The sequence below is a fragment of the Erpetoichthys calabaricus genome, chromosome 2 (assembly GCF_900747795.2).
Source record: "Erpetoichthys calabaricus chromosome 2, fErpCal1.3, whole genome shotgun sequence".
NCBI classification, from domain to species: Eukaryota; Metazoa; Chordata; class Cladistia; order Polypteriformes; family Polypteridae; genus Erpetoichthys; species Erpetoichthys calabaricus.
Window position 1 is genome coordinate 270,234,370 of NC_041395.2, and position 20,616 is coordinate 270,254,985.

At 40.4% G+C, this 20,616-nt stretch overlaps 1 protein-coding gene across 3 annotated transcripts in view; it reads left to right on the forward strand.

The window, feature by feature from the left end:
- The window catches only part of LOC114645594 (A disintegrin and metalloproteinase with thrombospondin motifs 14), a 328,718-nt gene that overhangs the window by 275,089 nt on the left and 33,013 nt on the right, over nt 1-20,616 (forward strand). For all 3 annotated transcript variants that reach the window (XM_028793429.2, XM_051922924.1, XM_051922925.1), the window contains 2 exons: nt 10,028-10,200; nt 14,278-14,411. In XM_028793429.2, the coding sequence (XP_028649262.2) occupies nt 10,028-10,200; nt 14,278-14,411 (307 nt within the window). The remainder of the gene's footprint in view (nt 1-10,027; nt 10,201-14,277; nt 14,412-20,616) is intronic.

Sequence of the window (20,616 nt, forward strand, 5' to 3'; positions counted from 1 at the left end):
AAATGAGTGACATTTTCAAATGCATACTCTGTTATGGACTTTCTACTCTACATAAACTGAAATGTATTCATTTATATGCTTTTTTGAATCACCCTGCCATTAACCTGATCCAGTAACATTTAGTAATATTTCAGAAAAGCTACAAATCTAGCAATTGTCCAAACAACAAACTTTGTATTCTAATCAGGGAACCAAAGATAGGTTACAACTTACATGCAACATACTATACATTTCATTGTCATAATACTTTACGTAGACAAATATGCTAGATAAATTTACTCTTCATTTAGTTGACTTTTGTGCACATAATTATTGAGAGACATAGGAGGGTAATGTACAAGGTCAAATGCATGTAAACAAATTTAGGGGACTATAAATAAGTTGACAGGAACTAGTAATACATACTGTAGGAATGGATTAATAAAGAACATTAAATTAGAGAATAAAGTTAAACATACTTTTTATAAAAATTTCTAGAGAGAAAGGGTGAGTTTCTAAGTGTGATTTGAAAATGTTCATTTGTAGTGCTTCATAAAAAGACCTAGAGATAGTTACAGAGTGTAGGATTTATTACTTAATGACTTACTAAAGGCTGCAGACACTGGTAAGTGCTCTGTACTGGTATTGCTTGGTCTTAGTTCAGCTTTTGATACTGTTGACCATAAGATCCTTTTAGATTCTTGCATGGGCCAACAACTATACAAGTTTGCTTTCTTGTTGTTTGTCTGACGGAGATTAATAAATGGCTTTTAGCCAGCAACTTAAAGTTAAACTCTCAGAAAACAGAGCTTCTAATTTTTGCCCCTCCTGACCTATACACAGCAATTAGCCAAAAGCGTTGGTCACTTCCTAGCTTCTCTTAGGTCTCTCTATGCAACCTACTGTAGGTGTTGTTTTTGATCAATCCCTGAATTTTAATGCCCATGTAAGTCCATTAGTCCCTCCTGCTTTTTTCATTTGAGAATCTTAACCAAGTTGAGGACTGTTGTTTCTAAAGCTGAGATGGAAATGTTAATTCATGTTTTAATCTCATCACGCATTGATTTTTGTATTCTCTTTTTACCTGTCTAATTAAATCTTGTTTAACTCGCTTTCAGACCATTCAAAACACAGCTCCCAGGCCTTCAACACACTCCCATAAGTGGACTCACATTTACCCTATCTTATTCTCTTTTCATTGGCTTCCAGTAGAATTCAAGATACAATATAAAATTCCCTTACTCACTTATAGAACCCTGCATGATTAGGCGCCTCAGTACATTGTGGATTTCCTGTACCATTACACCACTAGTCGAGCCCTGAGATCCAGTCAATGAGGCCTTCTTTCTGTCTCTTGCTCCAGGTTGAAGATGTGTGGGCATCAAGCATTTCAATCAGTTGCTCCCAGACTGTGCAATAGTCTTCCTCCTGCCTTGAGATCAGTGTAGTCGGTTGAACAGTTTAAAGCCCAGCTTAAGACTTACCTTTTTAGACAAGTTTTTGGGTAGTGTTTGTCAGTATATTTGTACTTTTTATTTTATTTTTATTATAACTTCTTTGTTCTTTTATTTTATTGTATAGTGTTTTGTGATGCCTGTCTGAGAAAAGTGCTTTATAAATAAATTTTAATTATTTACTTACTTAATGGGTTTTCTAGAGCCAAGGAATCAGGAAAATCCAGGAAAGTTATTTATTTTTCATCCATATGCTTATGCAGAAGTTACATAATGTTACTGTATTTGTCAACATTATGTAAGGCCACAACCAATAAGTTTTAGCCTAATTTAATTAATTAGAAGAGGGCAGCAGGGGGAAAAGGGTGATATTTTCTTTACAGAGCACACAGTGTTTCATTTTTAGAGTTTCTAATAAACTTCAATAAAATGTTCTTCTACTGCTGGAAGAAAAATGAGCACCTAGGTAAAGCCTCCACATATGTCTGGAGAACATGAGAGTTGAGTTCTGAATGCAAATCTCAGAGTCAAGTGTATGAAAGGTGGAGAAGCACCCTATCACAACAAACATGCTTCTTATCCTGCCAGGTAAACACCACAGTTAGAAATAGACCCATAGCGCTTTCTGTTTAATTACACTGTATGTTATTTTCAGCAATATCTTATTTAACATACAGTATTTAATTACACTCTATGTCAGTTTTTAGTCTGACTACAGACCAGTGTCACGTACATCTCACATCATGAAGACCTTTGAGAGACCAGTCCTGGACTGTATGAGTCTTCTTGTAGTAGGCAAACTGCAGTTGGTCCAGGTGGTCTGTCAGACAAAGACTGGCGTGGAAGAGTCAATTATCTATCTGCTCCTCAAGGCTTATTGTCACCTAGACAAAGCTGGTAGCACTGTGAGGATTATGTTTTTTGATTTCTCCAGTACCTTCAATACCATCCATCCATCCCTGTTAAGGAGTAAGCTCAGAAAAATGGAGGTGCATGAGCCTATGGTGTCCTGGATAATAGACTATCTATTGGGCAAACCGCAATTTGTGAGCTTCAAGGACTTTGTTTCTGATACGCATGTGAGCAACATTGGAGCACTGCAATGAACAGTCCTGTCTCCTTTCCTCTTCATTGTGTACAACTCCAACTACACATATAAAACCAGGTCATATCACTTGCAGAAAATCTCAGATGATTCTGCGCTTATGGGGTGCATTGAGTCAGATGGAGAAGTTTGTTTCTTGGTGCCGAAAGAATTGTCAGGGTCTTAACCTCAACAAAACCAAGAAACATGTTATTGATTTTTGGCACACCAAGGAGCCTCTATATCCAGTCACTATTCAAGGAGTGGTCGTAGAGGTGGTCCACTCATACAAATACTTGGAGGTCCACATCAATGACAGGTTGAACTGGTCTCGGAGCAGGCCCTTTTTTGTTAGGAGGCTGCATTTCTTTAATGTGGAAAGTGACATCCCCCACACGTTGTATAACTCTGTGATGGCCAGTGCAATATTCTGCAGTGTAGTGCATTGGGCTTTTAACATCACTTTAAGAGAGGCCCACTAAATCAGCAGGCTAATTGAAAGAGTAAGCTTAATTATAGGACACACTCAAGGCCCCCTGGAGGTAGTAGCAAAGGAGGGAAATAAAACAAAACTGAGTGCATTTTTGAACACTGTCATACATCCTCTCTCTGACACACAGTACTTTCAGCCAACAAATCATTCAGTAGAAGTGTGTCAAGAAACACAGCTGAGTCTCTTTCTTTTTAATTTTCTTGCTTTATACTCATTCTGGTGTGTATTCAGACCAAAGTGTGTGTGTGTATGTACAGTGCATCCGGAAAGTATTCACAGCGCATCACTTTTTCCACATTTTGTTATGTTACAGCATTATTCCAAAATGGATTAAATTCATTTTTTTCCTCAGAATTCTACACACAACACCTCATAATGACAACGTGAAAAAAGTTTACTTGAGATTTTTGCAAATTTATTAAAAATAAAAAAATTGAGAAAGCACATGTACATAAGTATTCACAGCCTTGCCATGAAGCTCGAAATTGAGCTCAGGTGCACCCTGATCATCCTTGAGATGTTTCTGTAGCTTAATTGGAGTCCACCTGTGGTAAATTCAGTTGGTTGGACATGATTTGGAAAGGTACACACCTGTCTATATAAGGTCCCACAGTTGACAGTTCATGTCAGAGCACAAACCAAGCATGAAGTCAAAGGAATTGTCTGTAGACCTCCGAGACAGGATTGTCTCGAGGCACAAATCTGGGGAAGGTTACAGAAAAATTTCTGCTGCTTTGAAGGTCTCAATGAGCACAGTGGCCTCCATCATCCGTAAGTGGAAGAACTTCGAAACCACCAGGACTCTTCCTAGAGCTGGCCGGCCATCTAAACTGAGAGATCGGGGGAGAAGGGCCTTAGTCAGGGAGGTGACCAAGAACCCGATGGTCACTCTGTCAGAGCTCCAGAGGTCCTCTGTGGGGAGAGGAGAACCTTCCAGAAGGACAACCATCTCTGCAGCAATCCACCAATCAGGCCTGTATGGTAGAGTGGCCAGACGGAAGCCACTCCTTAGTAAAAGGCACATGGCAGCCCGTCTGGAGTTTGCCAAAAGGCACCTGAAGGACTCTCAGACCATGAGAAAGAAAATTCTCTGGTCTGATGAGACAAAGATTGAACTCTTTGGTATGAATGCCAGGCGTCACGTTTGGAGGAAACCTGGCACCATCCCTACAGTGAAGTAGCAGTGAAGGGATGTTTTTCGGCGGCAGGAACTGGGAGACTAGTCAGGATAAAGGGAAAGATGACTGCAGCAATGTACAGAGACATCCTGGATGAAAACCTGCTCCAGAGCGCTCTTGACCTCAGACTTGGGCGACGGTTCATCTTTCAGCAGGACAACGACCCTAAGCACACAGCCAAGATATCAAAGGAGTGGCTTCAGGACAACTCTGTGAATGTCCTTGAGTGTCCCAGCCAGAGCCCAGACTTGAATCCGATTGAACATCTTTGGAGAGATCTTAAAATGGCTGTGCACCGACACTTCCCATCCGACCTGATGGAGCTTGAGAGGTGCTGCAAAGAGGAATGGGCAAAACTGGCCAAGGATAGGTGTGCCAAGCTTGTGGCATCATATTCAAAAAGACTTGAGGCTGTAATTGCTGCCAAAGGTGCATCGACAAAGTATTGAGCAAAGGCTGTGAATACTTATGTACATGAGATTTCTCAGTTTTTTTATTTTTAATAAATTTGCAAAACCCTCAAGTAAACTTTTTTCATGTTGTCATTATGGGGTGATGTGTGCAGAATTCTGAGGAAAAAAATTAATTTAATCCATTTTGGAATAAGGCTGTAACATAACAAAATGTGGAAAAAGTGATGCACTGTGAATACTTTCCGGATGCACTGTATGTATGACATTATTTATGTATTTGCCTATTTATGTGTTAAGCCATAAAAAATCCATATTTCCCCCTGGGGACAAATTAAGTTATGTCTGTCTATTTCTCTCAACATAAAGTATTAATTAGCCTTGAAGCACTTTTGCCAGGTGAGGTGGAGCAAGTCATCCCAGCTTTTTCAAATTGAAAGGGAGGGTGGGGCTTTTTCCTATTTGAACACAAAAAACTGCTTTATTGATGAAAACAGAATAGAAGTTATCCATGGAAAAATATCAAAGTTCAGTTTTTGAAAATAATCTGTCATCTTATTTCACAAGGGGGCTCTGCCCCCTGCTCGCTTCACTCGCCTACCCCTGGCGTTTTGAATCCGTGCCCGCTGGGCAGCCACGTGTAAGGATGACGCACGTTTAATACGGAGCGTTCGCCCGTGTCACTCTGGGGCCCCCCACTGTTAATACGGAGCTCCGTCCGTACTATTATGCGGTGCATTGTGGACTACTGCGAATCCCGTAGTGTTTCCCGTTTCAGTTTGTATCTCGGTCATTCGAGCTTTTGTTTTTGAAGCTTTTGAATTCCGGTCTTCATTATCTGTAACCTGCTGTCCATGTGTTTGGCCCCCTCGTTTAACCTGTTTATGACGTTTTACTTTGCTTTCTACTCTGTCTTTCATTTCTGATCTCGCTTTATTCTGCTTTTGTTTCAATGACACCTGGTCCATGGTGAATATATTTTCCCTTTTTCGAGTAATAATTTTCATTAGTTTGCGATACTGTGATGTTTATCGTACTGTTAATAATGCATCACTGTAATGTGATTTACCTATGCTGTATAGTTGGGACGTGTGAGGATGACATATGTTTAATACGGAGCGTTCGCCCGTGTCACTCTGGGTCTCCCCACTGTTACTATGAAGCTCTTTCCGAACTATTATGCGGTGCATTGTGGAGCACTGCGGACTCTGTAGTGTTTCCCGTTTCACTTCGTATCTCGTTTAGTCGAGCTCTTTCTTTTTGGAGCAGTGCCTGCCTGGTCTGCAGCATTTCAGACGCACGTTGTAGGCGCCTGCGTTCATTAATTATATCCAGGCAGGCGCGTGTTTTGTATCTCGGTCACTCGAGCTGTGTCGTGTTGAATCCGTGCCTGCTTTGCCTACGCAGTTTGAGACGCGCGTTGTAGGCGTCCACGTTCATTAGATCTGTCCACGCGGGCTCTGTGTCGAAGCTGTGTTAGTTGTTGAGCTGTTTGGTTTTGGAGCCGAGACAGTTTTGCTTCCGCGGTTTCAGACGCATGTCCGTGCCATCTCGGGTTTGATGTATGAAGCTTTGTGGACTCCGTAGTGTGTCCCGTTTCACTCTGGGGTGGGGCGTTGACTCCTCTTGTTTTACGATGTCTCCTCCTGCGCCTTCACTACGCATTAGTGCCACTCACAATATGGCGGCGACGCTTGCGCCTTCCGTATTATGTCGGTTTTTACCATGCTGTGTAGGCGCCTTTGCCTTTTGTACTTTACCGCACCTTCCGACGCAAGATGTAGGCGCCTGTACCTTCCGGGTCCGCCTCCGCTGTGTGGTGTGGATGTTTAACTGTCGTTGTTTCTGCCTTTATATTCTGTATCTCGGTGTGCATGTGTTTCGTGCCTAGGTTTTTTTGAAGCTGTTGCATTCCAGTTTTCATCATATGTAACCCGCTCTCCATGTGTTCGTCCCCGTTCTTTAATCCCTTTATAAAGTTTTACTTTGTTTCCTACTCTGTTTTATTTCTGACTTCGCTTTATCCTGCTTGCGACATGTTAGATGGTTCGTAGTCTCTCTCGTTTTACTCTGGGGAGGGGGGCTTTGTTCTGTAACCTGCTCTCCATGTGTTTGTCCCTGTTCTTTAACCTCTTTATGACGTTTTACTTTGTTTCCTACTCCGATGGTTCGTAGTCTCTCCCGTTTTGCTCCGGTGCCGGGGGGGGGGGGGGGGGGGGGGGGGGGGGCTTTGTGTGACGCCTGCGCACGTGCATAGTCTCTCCCGTTTCACTCTGGGGGGGGGGGGGGGGGCTTTGTGTGGCACTTGGGCACTAAGTCTTTTGCGTCCACGGGCAGGTCCCTGCGTCCATATCCGGTTTACCATTCTCGTTTAGTAATATGGATTCTCAGACCCACTTAATCTAATTCAGGGTTACCAGGTCTAAAGCCTATCCCAGCAGCACTGGACAGTAGGCAGGAAACAGTTCTGAACAGAACACCAGTCATTGCAGGGCCCAATTACACATGCAGTCACAATGACACTTGGGCCACACCCACACAGACATGAGGAGAATGTACAAATTCGGACGACATCTGGGCACCGGATTTATTTTCAGGTCAGTGAGTCCAGGACCATGAGACAGCAGCACTACCCACAGCATCAGTGTGCTGCTTTGAAAATGGCAGTCAGTGGACTGGGGACAAATGAAAATTTCAGGTCAGTTTTAAATACTGAACCTGTGGTATGTGTATTGTAGCAGATAAGGTCTTTGTCCACTTCTCGGACCCTCAGGTACCACTCCAAACAGGATGTAAAAGTTCAATACTTCTTTATTTTGTACTCACGTGCACAAAGCACCCTCCACTCCACACTATTCATATAATTCATAAACCAATACTCAATAATGCTCTCCTCCTCGCCCAGACACATTGCCCTCCTACCTCCCAGCTCAGCTCAGTGTCTGGGCTTTCCCACAGTCCTTTTATACACCCTGACCTGGAGGTGTTCCTGTCCAACAGTCCACAGTTCCTTATTCCTTCCAGGTCAGGGTAAACAGTCCTGTTCTTCAACCCGAGAGCACGTTGTTTCTTCCTGTCACGTGACGATGACGTACTCCTGGGTTATAGGGCACATATGAGCCTCCGAGTCCCCCTATAGCGACTCCTGGTGGCCCCCAAGGTATCCAGCAGGGCTGCGTATAAAAACTACATAGTCCATGAGGCCCTGCTGGAACTCGGGGGACGTTCACGCTGTTGGGAGAGCTCCTCCTGGCGGCCTGGGGGTGAGAGCCGGAATAGAAAGCCGGCAATCCACCACAGTATACAGAAGAAATTAAATGACTGTATCAGCCCTGGTTTGTAGTTTCTTTGTGCACTTGATTTTCTAATGAAAATGTTTGAAAATGTTCAGTTTTTAGAACCAACTAATTTTATACTAAAATGGGAAAACAAGACATCATTTATTTATATTTATTTGTTTATTGATTTATTGATTGGATGTTATATGTCCTGCAAGTCTATATTCTTGTTTTTTTAATGTTTCAGCTGCTGTATGTATTTGAATTTTCCCATGGGATTAATAAAGTTTATCTAGTCTAATCTAACAACCTTAAAAAGCCAATCATAAATCCCAGTCCTTGACCTTAGTATGTACAGTAGCTGATTTATTGCGACAAAAAATATGGCAATGTAATAATTATTCTTATTCTACTAATCACCTGTAATGATTAGGTCTCCTGCTTCACAGCTCTAGAAGCTTGGGTTCAAACATGTGGTTATATATTTTCCCAGTGTCCACATGAGTTTTTTTTTCTGTTTTCTCCCATCATTCAAAGGCATGTACTGTATATTAAGTTGACAGAAGCTTCTAATTTTACGCCGTATGAATTGGTATACAGTAATCCCTCCTCCATCGCGTTGCGTTCCAGAGCCACCCGCGAAATAAGAAAATCTGCGAAGTAGAAACCATATGTTTATATGGTTATTTTTATATTGTCATGCTTGGGTCACAGATTTGCGCAGAAACACAGGAGGTTGTAGAGAGACAGGAACGTTATTCAAACACTGCAAACAAACATTTGTCTCTTTTTCAAAAGTTTAAACTGTGCTCCATGACAAGACAGAGATGACAGTTCTGTCTCACAATTAAAAGAATGCAAACATATCTTCCTCTTTAAAGGAGTGTGCATCAGGAGCACAGACTGTCAGAGAGATAGAGGAAAGCAAACAAATCAATAGGGCTGTTTGACTTTTAAGTATGCGAAGCACCGCCGGTACAAAGCTGTTGAAGGCGGCAGCTCACACCCCCTCTGTCAGGAGCAGAGACAGAGACAGAGAAAAACAAACAACCAAAAATCAATATGTGCCCTTCGAGCTTTTAAGTATGCGAAGCACCGTGCAGCATGTCGCTTCACAAAGCAGCTGCACAGAAGGTAGCAACATGAAGATAATCTTTCGCCATTTTTAGACGAGCGTCCGTATCGTCTAGGTGTGCGAACAGCCCCCCTGCTCAATCCCCCTACGTCAGGATCAGAGAAAGTCAGCGCAAGAGAGAGAGAGAGAAAAGTAAGTTGGGTAGCTTCTCAGCCATCTGCCAATAGCGTCCCTTGTATGAAATCAACTGGGCAAACCAACTGAGGAAGCATGTACCAGAAATTAAAAGACCCATTGTCCTCAGAAATCCGCGAACCAGCAAAAAATCCGCGATATATATTTAAATATGCTTACATATAAAATCCGCGATAGAGTGAAGCCGCGAAAGGCGAAGTGCGATATAGCGAGGGATCACTGTATACATATTCAGTGAGATGGAATGGTGTCTATGGTTGGTTTCTGCATTGTGCTAGACATTGTTGGGATCAGTTCCAGCATTGTATAACCATCTTTTTGAATAAGATGGTTAGAAGTTACAAGTTTTTAACATACTGAAACTGATTAGTACTCTGTAATTGAAATTTCCTAGTGGAAACTTCATGCAAAAATATTCAGTTTAAGCAAAGAATCAGGCACGTTGTTTTAAAAGAATTAAGTGGATAGAACTAGCAAACCTTGTTGGGCTGAATGGCCTGTATCCATCTCATCTAGATTGTTGTAATGTTTTGAAAATATGTTACATCAGAAGAAGAAGAAGCAACATAAGTTTTCTAATAATTAATCAAAAATTTTTTCTAGGGCAAAATGAAATGATAAAATACTCATCTTTTCATTTGAAAAAGGTTTGCTCTTATTTTAAAAATGTTTTTTTTTTATTTGATTGCAGTATTCAGTGGGAATTTAATAAAACTTAACAGGGTAAAATTAGTATTATTTTCTGGATTAAATTGAATTTTACTTTCAGTCTTGTTTTTAGCAAAATCATGTTTTGAAATACCTACTTAATATAATTATTTAATACTATAATATGTAGTATAATTATTTTATTTTATTTTTAATTCACAAAATCATATTAGTCCTGCTTATGGTGGAAGGGATTGCCTTGGATCAGCTTTTGAGTATCACATGTGTAACACTGAAGATTGTAGTGGACCATATGAAGACTTCAGAGCTCAACAGTGCTCACAGAAAAGTTCATATTACCACAAGAACACAAAACACACTTGGCTTCCATATGAGCATCCAGATGGTGAGTTTATAGTAATTCTAAAAAAGTTTAGGATAGTTGTGATAACTAAGGGAAAAGGGTGAAAATTAACTTAAGCATTATGATTACTCTCCCTGTATATTTGTATGTTCATGCATTTTGAGTCAGAGAATGAAAATGAACTGGAACCCTTGGAGCATAATTTCCAGTGCCTCAGCTACACCACACTGCTTTTATGTAACATATACAGAGTTTCACAGTGCACATTTATATTAGATAGATAGATAGATAGATAGATAGATAGATAGATAGATAGATAGATAGATAGATAGATAGATAGATAGATAGATAGATAGATAGATAGATAGATAGATAGATAGATAGATAGATAGATAGATAGATAGATAGATAGATAGATAGATAGATAGATAGATACTTTATTAATCCCAAGGGGAAATTCACATACTCCAGCAGCACCTTACTGATACAAAAAACAATTAATATTATTTTACTGCATTAGGAAATAGTAATTTGTTTAAAAAATACATATCCATATTACTAACCGAGAATGGTAAACCGGATGGACGCAGGGACATCCGGCCATGGGCCGTAGCCGCAAAAGACGTACTGCGCAAGCGCCCCCACAAAACCCCCCTTCCAAGCAATGGAAACCGGATGCAAAGCAACGTAAAATAAGAAATGAGGCGCCCATAGCACACAGAAAAAAGGAGTCAGACGCGAAACGGAACACACACAAAGAAGAGAATTGAGACCCACGACACACAAATGAGACAACGCCCCCTAGCACAAAAAAAAAAAAAAGAAGTCAGACGCGAGCGCCATACAAACCCATTGGACACAAAACGGGACAGACTACGGACATAGCACACGAAACATACACAAAAAGCAGGATTCGGACCCACAACCACACTAACATAAATAAGAAATGAGACACAAAGCACCATTACTAAACGAACCGTCCGTATTAAATATACGTCATCTGAACACATTCAAATTATGCAGCATAGGTCGATCTCATTACACTGATGCACTATTAACCGAACAGTGAGTGCGATCCTCCTTATTACTTATCCATATTTATAACGCTGAAGAACAAACAAGTCATGAATTCACGCTCACGGGTACAAAACGATACGGCTCGAGTGACGGGACCAAACACACGAACCCGCATGAAAAAAAACAATACATGTCGGTCGACTAACTGACATACAAAAACGGGCAAGGCTCAATACAAACAATGACCGCCGTAAACTGCAACGGGCTTCTCACACAGCACAGGCAAATCGATTACGGCTCCAGAATAGCACGTCCCAATTCCTGCACATACAACGACGCGCCTCTCAAACGGCACAGACAAAACATTCACGTGAAGGACATCAACGACAGACACCTGCTAAACGCTTGCGCCAGTTAGCTGACAACGCGTTCAATAAAGAGTCCACTATTCATGAAAATTCATTGGCATTAATGAATGTCATTTGCAATCATTGTCATTCACTTAACTTCCCTGAAGAAACAACTGGCAATACAAGTAATGAATACACGTTATTGTCAAAAGGGTCACATTTGACTGCCTCCTTTACATTCATATCCTGCATATCTACAGAAGCTTCTAACTGACGATGTACCTGAAAGTAAAAACTTTATGAACTGCATTACATCCTACAATAGTTCATTTGCTTTTGCATCTAATGGCATCCACTCACTTACTCAACACCATTGATAAACTTCTACAAACGTTGATGAATAATAATATTCCCTTTGGAGGAAAGGTACTTTTATTAGGAGGAGATTTTACACAGTGCTTAGCTATTGTTTCACATGTCATGCGCTCGGCTATTCTTCAGTCCACCTTAAAATACGCAGACAATTGGCATTGCTTTCAAAAGAGTTACGGAGATATTTCGAACAACATTCTCATTACACCAAATACCCCTTTTAACACAACGAACTATATTCTGTCCAAAAAATATTAATGTTGATCACATTAATAACCAGGTCATTTCATTACTTCCTGGAGTGGCACAGCTCGGACCCACGAACACACTAACATAAATAAGAAATGAGACACAAAGCCCCATTACTGAAAGAATCGTCCGTATTAAATATACATCATCTGAACACATTCAAATTATGCAGCATAGGTCGATCTCATTACACTGATGCACTATTAACCGTTCAACCACAGAAAAGGCTCCATATTAACAGAGAGTACGATCCTCCTTATTACTTATCCATATTTCTAACGCTGAAGAACAAACAAGTCATGAATTCACGCTCACGTGTACAAAACGATACGGCTCGAGTGACGGGACCAAACACACGAACCCGCATGAAAAAAAACAATACATGTTGGACGACTAACCGACATACAAAAACGGGCAAGGCTCAATACAAACAATTAACGGCGTAAACTGCAACGGGCTTCTCACACAGCACAGGCAAATTGATTACGGCTCCAGAATAGCACGTCCCAATTCCTGCACATACAACGACGCGCCTCTCAAACGGCACAGACAAAACATTCACGTGAAAGACATCAACGACAGACACCTGCTAAACGCTTGCGCCAGTTAGCTGACAACGCGTTTAATAATGAGTCCACTATTCATGAAAATTCATTGGGATTAATGAATGTCATTTGCAATCATTGTCATTCACTTAACTTCCCTGAAGAAACAACTGACAATACAAGTAATGAATTTACACGTTATTGTCAAAAGGGTCACATTTGACTGCCTCCTTTACATTCATATCCTGCATATCTACAGAAGCTTCTAACTGACGAAGTACCTGAAAGTAAAAACTTTATGAACTGCATTACATCCTACAATAGTTCATTTGCTTTTGCATCTAATGGCATCCAGTCACTTACTCAACACCATTCATAAAATTCTACAAACGTTGATGAATAATAATATTCCCTTTGGAAGAAAGGTACTTTTATTAGGAGGAGATTTTACACAGTGCTTAGCTATTGTTCCACATGCCATGCGCTCGGCTATTCTTCAATCCACCTTAAAATACGCAGACAATTGGCATTGCTTTCAAAACAGTTACAGAGATATTTGGAACAACAATCTCATTACACCAAACACCCCTTTTAACACAACGAACTATATTATGTCCAAAAAATATTAATGTTGATCACATTAATAACCAGGTCATTTCATTACTTCCTGGAGTGGCACAGCTCTTTCTAAGCTCTGACAAAGTTGACTCTGATGACGACAATGACCATCTTAATTTCCCCTTAGAATATTTGAACACTATTAACCCAGCCGGATTACCACAACACAGTCTTAGCCTTAAAAATGGAACAATACTCATGCTATTAAGAAACCTTAACACTAAACAGGGTTTATGCAATGGTACACGTTTAGTCGTCAACACCATGCCATACAATGTTATTAAAGCAAAACTTCTTACAGAATCACATGCTAACAATACTGTTCTAATTCCTACAATTACCTTACAACTTCTGACCTGGAATTACCTTTTACACTTAAACGGCGACAGTTCCCCATTAGACCTGCCTTGACCATGACCATCAACAAGTCACAAGGACAAACCATAGACAAAGTTAGCATCTACCTCTCTGAGCCCGTTTTTGGACATGGACAACTTTATTTGCTTCCTATATGCGTCATCTACACCTTCACACTACATCACGCTCTTTGTAAATTCACAACACCAGGGGTTGGCGAGCGAAGCGAGCAGGGGGCGGAGCCCCCTAGTTATCTTCCTAGACAAGTGTTAATTCATTCCATAGTTCACACAATTCTTAAGCAAACATGACTATCCATATCCCAAATTGTAGGTGTAATTTATTAACAATGTACTTCTTTCTTTTAAATAAACAAAACATTGCTGCTGTTTGTTAATAGTAATATATTAATATAGAACTTAATACTTTCATATTAAGTTGCTGTTTAAATAAATGTGAAACTATAAAAGTAAACTCTAAAATAATTATTGTTTTCAAAACAAATATTCTATAATAAAACTTATTTATTTTCTGGAAAAAGCCTGGTACTGCAGCAACAAAGGTTTCACTATTATTTCAGTATTAAAGAATTTGATTATTCTGTGTTTCAGAGGCACAGAAATGTGAGCTGATTTGTCAGTCTAAAGAAACTGGAGATGTAGTATTCATGAACCAAGTAATACATGATGGTACACGTTGCAGTTACAAAGATCCTTTTAGTGTCTGCGCAAGAGGCGAGTGCCTGGTAAGTGACCAGAATTTATTTGTTTTAGAATAGATTTTAATTTCTAATAACCAAATCTAGGTATTTTGCTTTTGGGTAATTGATTCCCATATTTGTTTATCTACAACTTTGTTTATCTTTATTATTGAGATCACAAAAGGGGGTTTGGATTTCTTCCAATAAAGACAATACTGAAAGAGTTTTGTTTAATTTGTTTGTCAATTTATGCAGTTTCATAAAAACAATAAAAGCTATATTACTTCAGATTCAAAATGAAGGTATTTATTAATTAACTTTATGGGAGATAGTTAAAATTATAAAATTAATCCATGCAATATATTATTATGATTATTATTGGACCTGTATTTAATTATTCTATTTAAAGGAATACAGTGGAACCTTGGTTCATGAACGTCTCGGAACACGTACAAATCAGTTTAAGACCAAACAGTTCGCCAGACTTTTGCATTTGTTCATGACCACACACGATATACGAACAAGCCATTTTCCCTTTCGGTTTGTACGTGTTCAGTCTCTCCCTGTGCATTTCCTGTGCAGCGAGCAAGAGAGAGAGAGCGAGAAACACACATGAGAGAGAGACACACACACACACAGGCGTGATAGAGAGAGAGAGAGACAAACACACACACAGGCACGCGAGAGAGACACACACACAGGCGTGCGAGAGAGACACACACACACAGGCGCACGAGAGAGAGACACAGACAGGCAGCGCGAGAGAGAGGGCTGGACACATAAGGTAGAGAAGGCAGTTGAAGAATGCACTGGGCTTGTTTTTGTTTTCACTTCTGTTTACAGCGATCGGTTCGTAGCGTGCATTGTTGCAATGTTACTTTTCTTGGTGGTTTATTAAATTACGGATTTTTTCAAATGTTCATTTTTTTCCCTGTGCTTAAAACTCATTAAAAAAAAGTGTTTTTAGCCAGCAGTTGGTAGCGCTATAGCGCAAACTATTGCAGTGTTAGTTTTCTCTGTTGTTCAAAGTTTTCTCAGTGTTATTCAATGTTTTTACATTTAGTTTACTATTGCGCTGTGCATTCTATGGTTTAATTAACTATATTTGTGCTTAAAAACTTATATTGTTTTGCTTTGTAGTAATGACTGAGAAAAAATTAGATAGATAGATAGATAGATAGATAGATAGATAGATAGATAGATAGATAGATAGATAGATAGATAGATAGATAGATAGATAGATAGATAGATAGATAGATAGATAGATAGATAGATAGATAGATAGAGAAAAACAATATTAAATTAAAGATTGATAACAATGCAGGTAAAAAAACAGACAATAACTTTGTATAATGTTAACGTTTACCCCCCTGTGTGGAATTGAAGAGTCGCATAGTTTGGGGGAGGAACGATCTTCTCAGTCTGTCAGTGGAGCAGGACAGTGACAGCAGTCTGTCGCTGAAGCTGCTCTTCTGTCTGGAGATGACACTGTTTAGTGGATGCAGTGGATTCTCCATAATTGATAGGAGCCTGCTGAGCGCCCGTCGCTCTGCCACAGATGTCAAGCTGTCCAGTTCCATGCCAACAGTAGAGCCTGCCTTCCTCACCAGTTTGTCCAGATGTGAGGCATCCTTCTTCTTAATGCTGCCTCCCCAGCACACTACCGCGTAGAAGAGGGCACTAGCCACAATCGTCTGATACAACATCTGCAGCATCTTATTGCATATGTTGAAGGACGCCAGCCTTCTAAGGAAGTATAACCAGCTCTGTCCTTTCTTACACAGAGCATCAGTATTGGCAGTCCAGTCCAGTTTATCATCCAGATGCGTATAGGTCTGTACCATCTGCACACAGTCACCTCTGATGATCACGGGGTCCATGAGGGGTCTGGGCCTCCTAAAATCCACCACCAGCTCCTTGGTTTTGCTGGTGTTCATTTGTAGGTGGTTTGAGTCGCACCATTTAACAAAGTCCTTGATTAGGTCCCTATACTCCTCTTCCTGCCCACTCCTGATGCAGCCCACAATAGCAGTGTCGTCAGCGAACTTTTGCATGTGGCAGGACTCCGAGTTGTATTGGAAGTCCGATGTATATAGGCTGAACAGGACCGGAGAAAGTACAGTCCCCTGTGGCGCTCCTGTGTTGCTGACCACAATGTCAGATGTGCAGTTCCTAAGACGCACATACTGAGGTCTGTCTTTAAGATAGTCCACGATCCATGCCACCAGGTATGAATCTGCTCCCATCGCTGTCATCTTGTCCCTAAGGAGCAGAGGTTGAATTGTGTTGAAGACGCTAGAGAAGTCTAGAAACATAATTCTTACAGCACCACTGGATCGGTGTAGCATATAAATGATGGCATCCTCCGCTCCCACCTTCTCCTGATATGCAAACTGCAGAGGGTCAAGGGCGTGTTGAACCTGTGACCTCAGGTGGTGAAGCAGCAGCCTCTCCATGGTCTTCATCACATGTGATGTCAGAGCAACAGGCCGGAAGTCATTCAGCTCACTAGGACGTGATACCTTTGGGACTGGGGTGATGCAAGATGTTTTCCAAAGCCTCGGGACTCTCCCCTATTCCAGGCTCAGGTTGAAGATGCGCTGAAGAGGACCCCCCAGCTCCGATGCACAGACCTTCAGCAGTCGTGGTGATACTCCATCTGGACCCGCTGCTTTGCTGGCATGAAGTCTCCTCAGCTCTCTGCTCACCTGCGCTATTGTAATTGTGGGTGGGGATGTTTCTCCTATGCTGGTATCAGCAGAAGGATGTGTGGAGGGTGCAGTACTCCGAGGTGAGAGTGAGAGTGGGTTAGGATGGTCAAACCTGTTAAAGAAGTTGTTCATTTGGTTTGCTCTCTTCATGTTTCTCTCGATGGTGGCACCCCGCTTCGAGCTGCAGCCAGTGATGATCTTTATCCCATCCCACACTTCCTTCATGCTGTTATTCTGCAACTTCTGCTCCAGCTTTCTCCTGTATTGCTCCTTCGCCGCCCTGAGCTGGACTCTAAGTTCCTTCTTCACATGCTTGAGCTCAGGCTGATCACCGCCTTTAAAAGCCCTTTTCTTCTGGTTCAAAAGGCCCTTGATGTCACTTGTAATCCTTGGCTTGTTGTTAGCATAGCAGCGTACAGTTCTTACTGGAACTACAATGTCCATACAGAAGTTGATGTAGTCAGTAGTGCAGTCAACAACCTTCTCAATGTTCTCACTATATGATCCCTGCAGGATATCCCAGTCTATAGTTCCAAAGCATTCTCTCAGAGCCTTCTCTGCCTCAGGAGACCACTTCCTGAATGAGCGTATGATTGTAGGTAGGACCCTCACTCTTGGTTTGTAGTGAGGCTGAAGCAGAACCAGGTTATGATCTGCTTTCCCAAGCGCAGGCAGCGGGGTGGCGCTGTATGCGTCTTTAACGTTTGCATACAGTAAATGAATAGTCTTATTTCCCCGGGTGTTACAGTCCACATACTGGAAGAAGGCAGGTAATGTTTTGTCCAGCGTCACATGGTTAAAGTCTCCAGCGATTAGCACAAGCGCCTCAGGGTGCTGCGTTTGTAACAGCAACAACAGAATGGATAATGTCACTCGCTGTCTCCACGTCCGCCCAAGGAGGGATGTAAACAATAACAACAATGACGTGTCCAAACTCTCTGGGCAAGTAATAGGGACGCAAACTTACGGCCAACAGTTCGATGTCCCTGCAGCAAGTGGAGACTTTGACGTTAACATGTCCAGAGTTACACCACCGTGTATTAACATAGAGAGCGAGTCCTCCTCCTTTGTGCTTCCCGCAGGTACTTGCACCTCTGTCCGCTCTAACTGTGCTAAACCCGGGTAGCTCCACGTTAGCATCTGGGATGGTGGTAGTTAGCCACGTTTCGCAAAAGCACAACAAACTGCATTCTCTGTAGGTTCTGACATTTTTCACCAGCGCAACCAGTTCGTCGATCTTATTTGAGATTGAGTTCACATTTCCCAGAATCACAGAAAGCACCGAAGGCTTAAAACGCCACTTTCTCGCAAGCCGCTTCATTTTTAGCTTAGTGCCGGCTCTGCTGCCACGATACCGCCTTCTTACCTCGTCGGGTAAATAGGGAACCACACCGGCACGGGCATTTGTTCTCAGCGCTCGAAGTTGAGTACTTGAATAGACGAGTCTCGGCGTGTAAAAATCCATGCCCACGTTGTAAAAGTAAGTGTGTCCAGGGAATGAATCCACATAAAATAAATAAATGAGAAAATAAAAATGAGAAAAATAAAAGTAGAAAAATAAATAAAGTCGTACACGGAGCTGCTGAAAAGGCTGCCACTCTCTGCGGCACCTGAGTCATTGAATGATGATGGGGTATAATATAATGTTATGTTTTCGTGGAGAATGAAGATAAAAATTTATACGAGATAATACAAGCCTATGGTCAATGGCTACAAATGAAAAATGTCCATGGGGAAAAAATAAATCTCATGTTACTCACATCACATATATGACTCCACATGTCAGTAACTAGTCATTTCCTCACAACATACAAAACACATGCAGTTTTTGCTAAAATTGTTAAATTAATGCTTTTGTAAAAATCAGAGCACCACTTAAACAGGAAATGCAGTTCACATGGCATTGACTTTTTGAATTGAAAATCTCTCTCCCCTTTCATTGGTCATGAGTAATGTAACATTTTTTTTCACCTGAATGTTTTTTGTATCATTTACTATAGTAAAACATTGGTTACCATTGGCTTGTAGTATGTACCTTTTTTATCTTTGTTTTCCAAGAAAATATGAGATTATATTTTTTCGTCCTTTTCATTAAAACACATGGGATAAGCAAAATATAAATAGTATGGCTGGAATTATATATTTATTATTATAGTATTATCTTGACATAGAAATTGTTCATGTAATTAACGAAGGAGTAATTTAGAAAAAGGAGACACATGTCACGATCCTTCAGCTTCAGCCTTTTCATAGTTCGAAAAAGGCATGGTGTGAAGGTTTGAATATGAATAGGTGTTGCAAGAAACACAGCAGTTATTACATAAAGAGTCTAATGTCAAGCTTCTATAATTTGAAAAATACATTTTACAGTATTAGTAATGTTAGCTAGTTGTTAACTGTAATATTTTGTAGATTATTGCTTGGGCTCATATACAGTATGTGTTGTGTTTTGCTGAGCTTATGCCTGCTATGTCTCAGCTACATTAAGGAAAAAAGATGTACTGAAAATTTTGCATGCATACTTCTATATAAGCATTTGTAGAGCTTTGTCATCTTCGTTAATCAGTGGTTGACTGTTTAAACAGTTTAATTATGGTGCATTAATTGGTTAATTTAATGCCAAAGGTTTAGCATATTTGTTTATTGTGAAAAAGATGTACTGAAAATTTTGCATGCATACTTCTATATTAGCATTTGTAGAGCTTTGTCATCTTCGTTAATCAGTGGTTCACTGTTTAAACAATTTAATTATGGTGTTTCCGTGGTTAATTTAATGCCAAAGGTTTAGCACATTTGTTTATTGTGATTTCTATGATGAATTCTTATTGCAAAAGAATCAAAGCATGAAACAGCAATACAATTAGTCCAAATACAAAAGCCAACCTTTATCTCAACCCTATATATAAAATCAAAAACAAGAAACAGAAAAACTAAAACCTGTGTTTAAATGTAAAAAATCCATTATATATAAAAAGAGCCCATAAAGACCCCATAAACCAATCCCACCCACCTTCCCAAGGATCCAGCTGGGTTTATGAAGAAGGGCTACAAATATAATACAAAACACCAGGCTCACCAGTAATAAGTTACCAGCTACTTTATCTCAGTGTAAGTAAACTTTTCATTGAAACCTTATTAATACTAACAGTTCCACTGATGAAATTATAAAATAAAGCTAGCCAGTGCTGAAGACATTTAGGGGATTTGCAGAAAGGACCAGAGGAAATCCTCATCAACGATAAGTATATCAACGATAAGTAGTCAAACGCAACATAGGGATGAGTTGAAGATGAGTAAACTAATAGTTATGGTTTGTAGAGTAGCATTAAACATTGATGAAAATAGCATTTTAACATTTAAGACAGTAACAGGAGGAAAGATCTCTATCCCAGATTTTACACACCAAAAGCGAACAAAAATAGAGTACAGGGCAAAAGCTAACTTATTAACATAAGTTAAAGATGTAAAGTAAGAGTAAAAAGAGTGAATAGGTAGCATGACTATAAAATAGAATACATAATTTCAGCAAAGACTGGAGC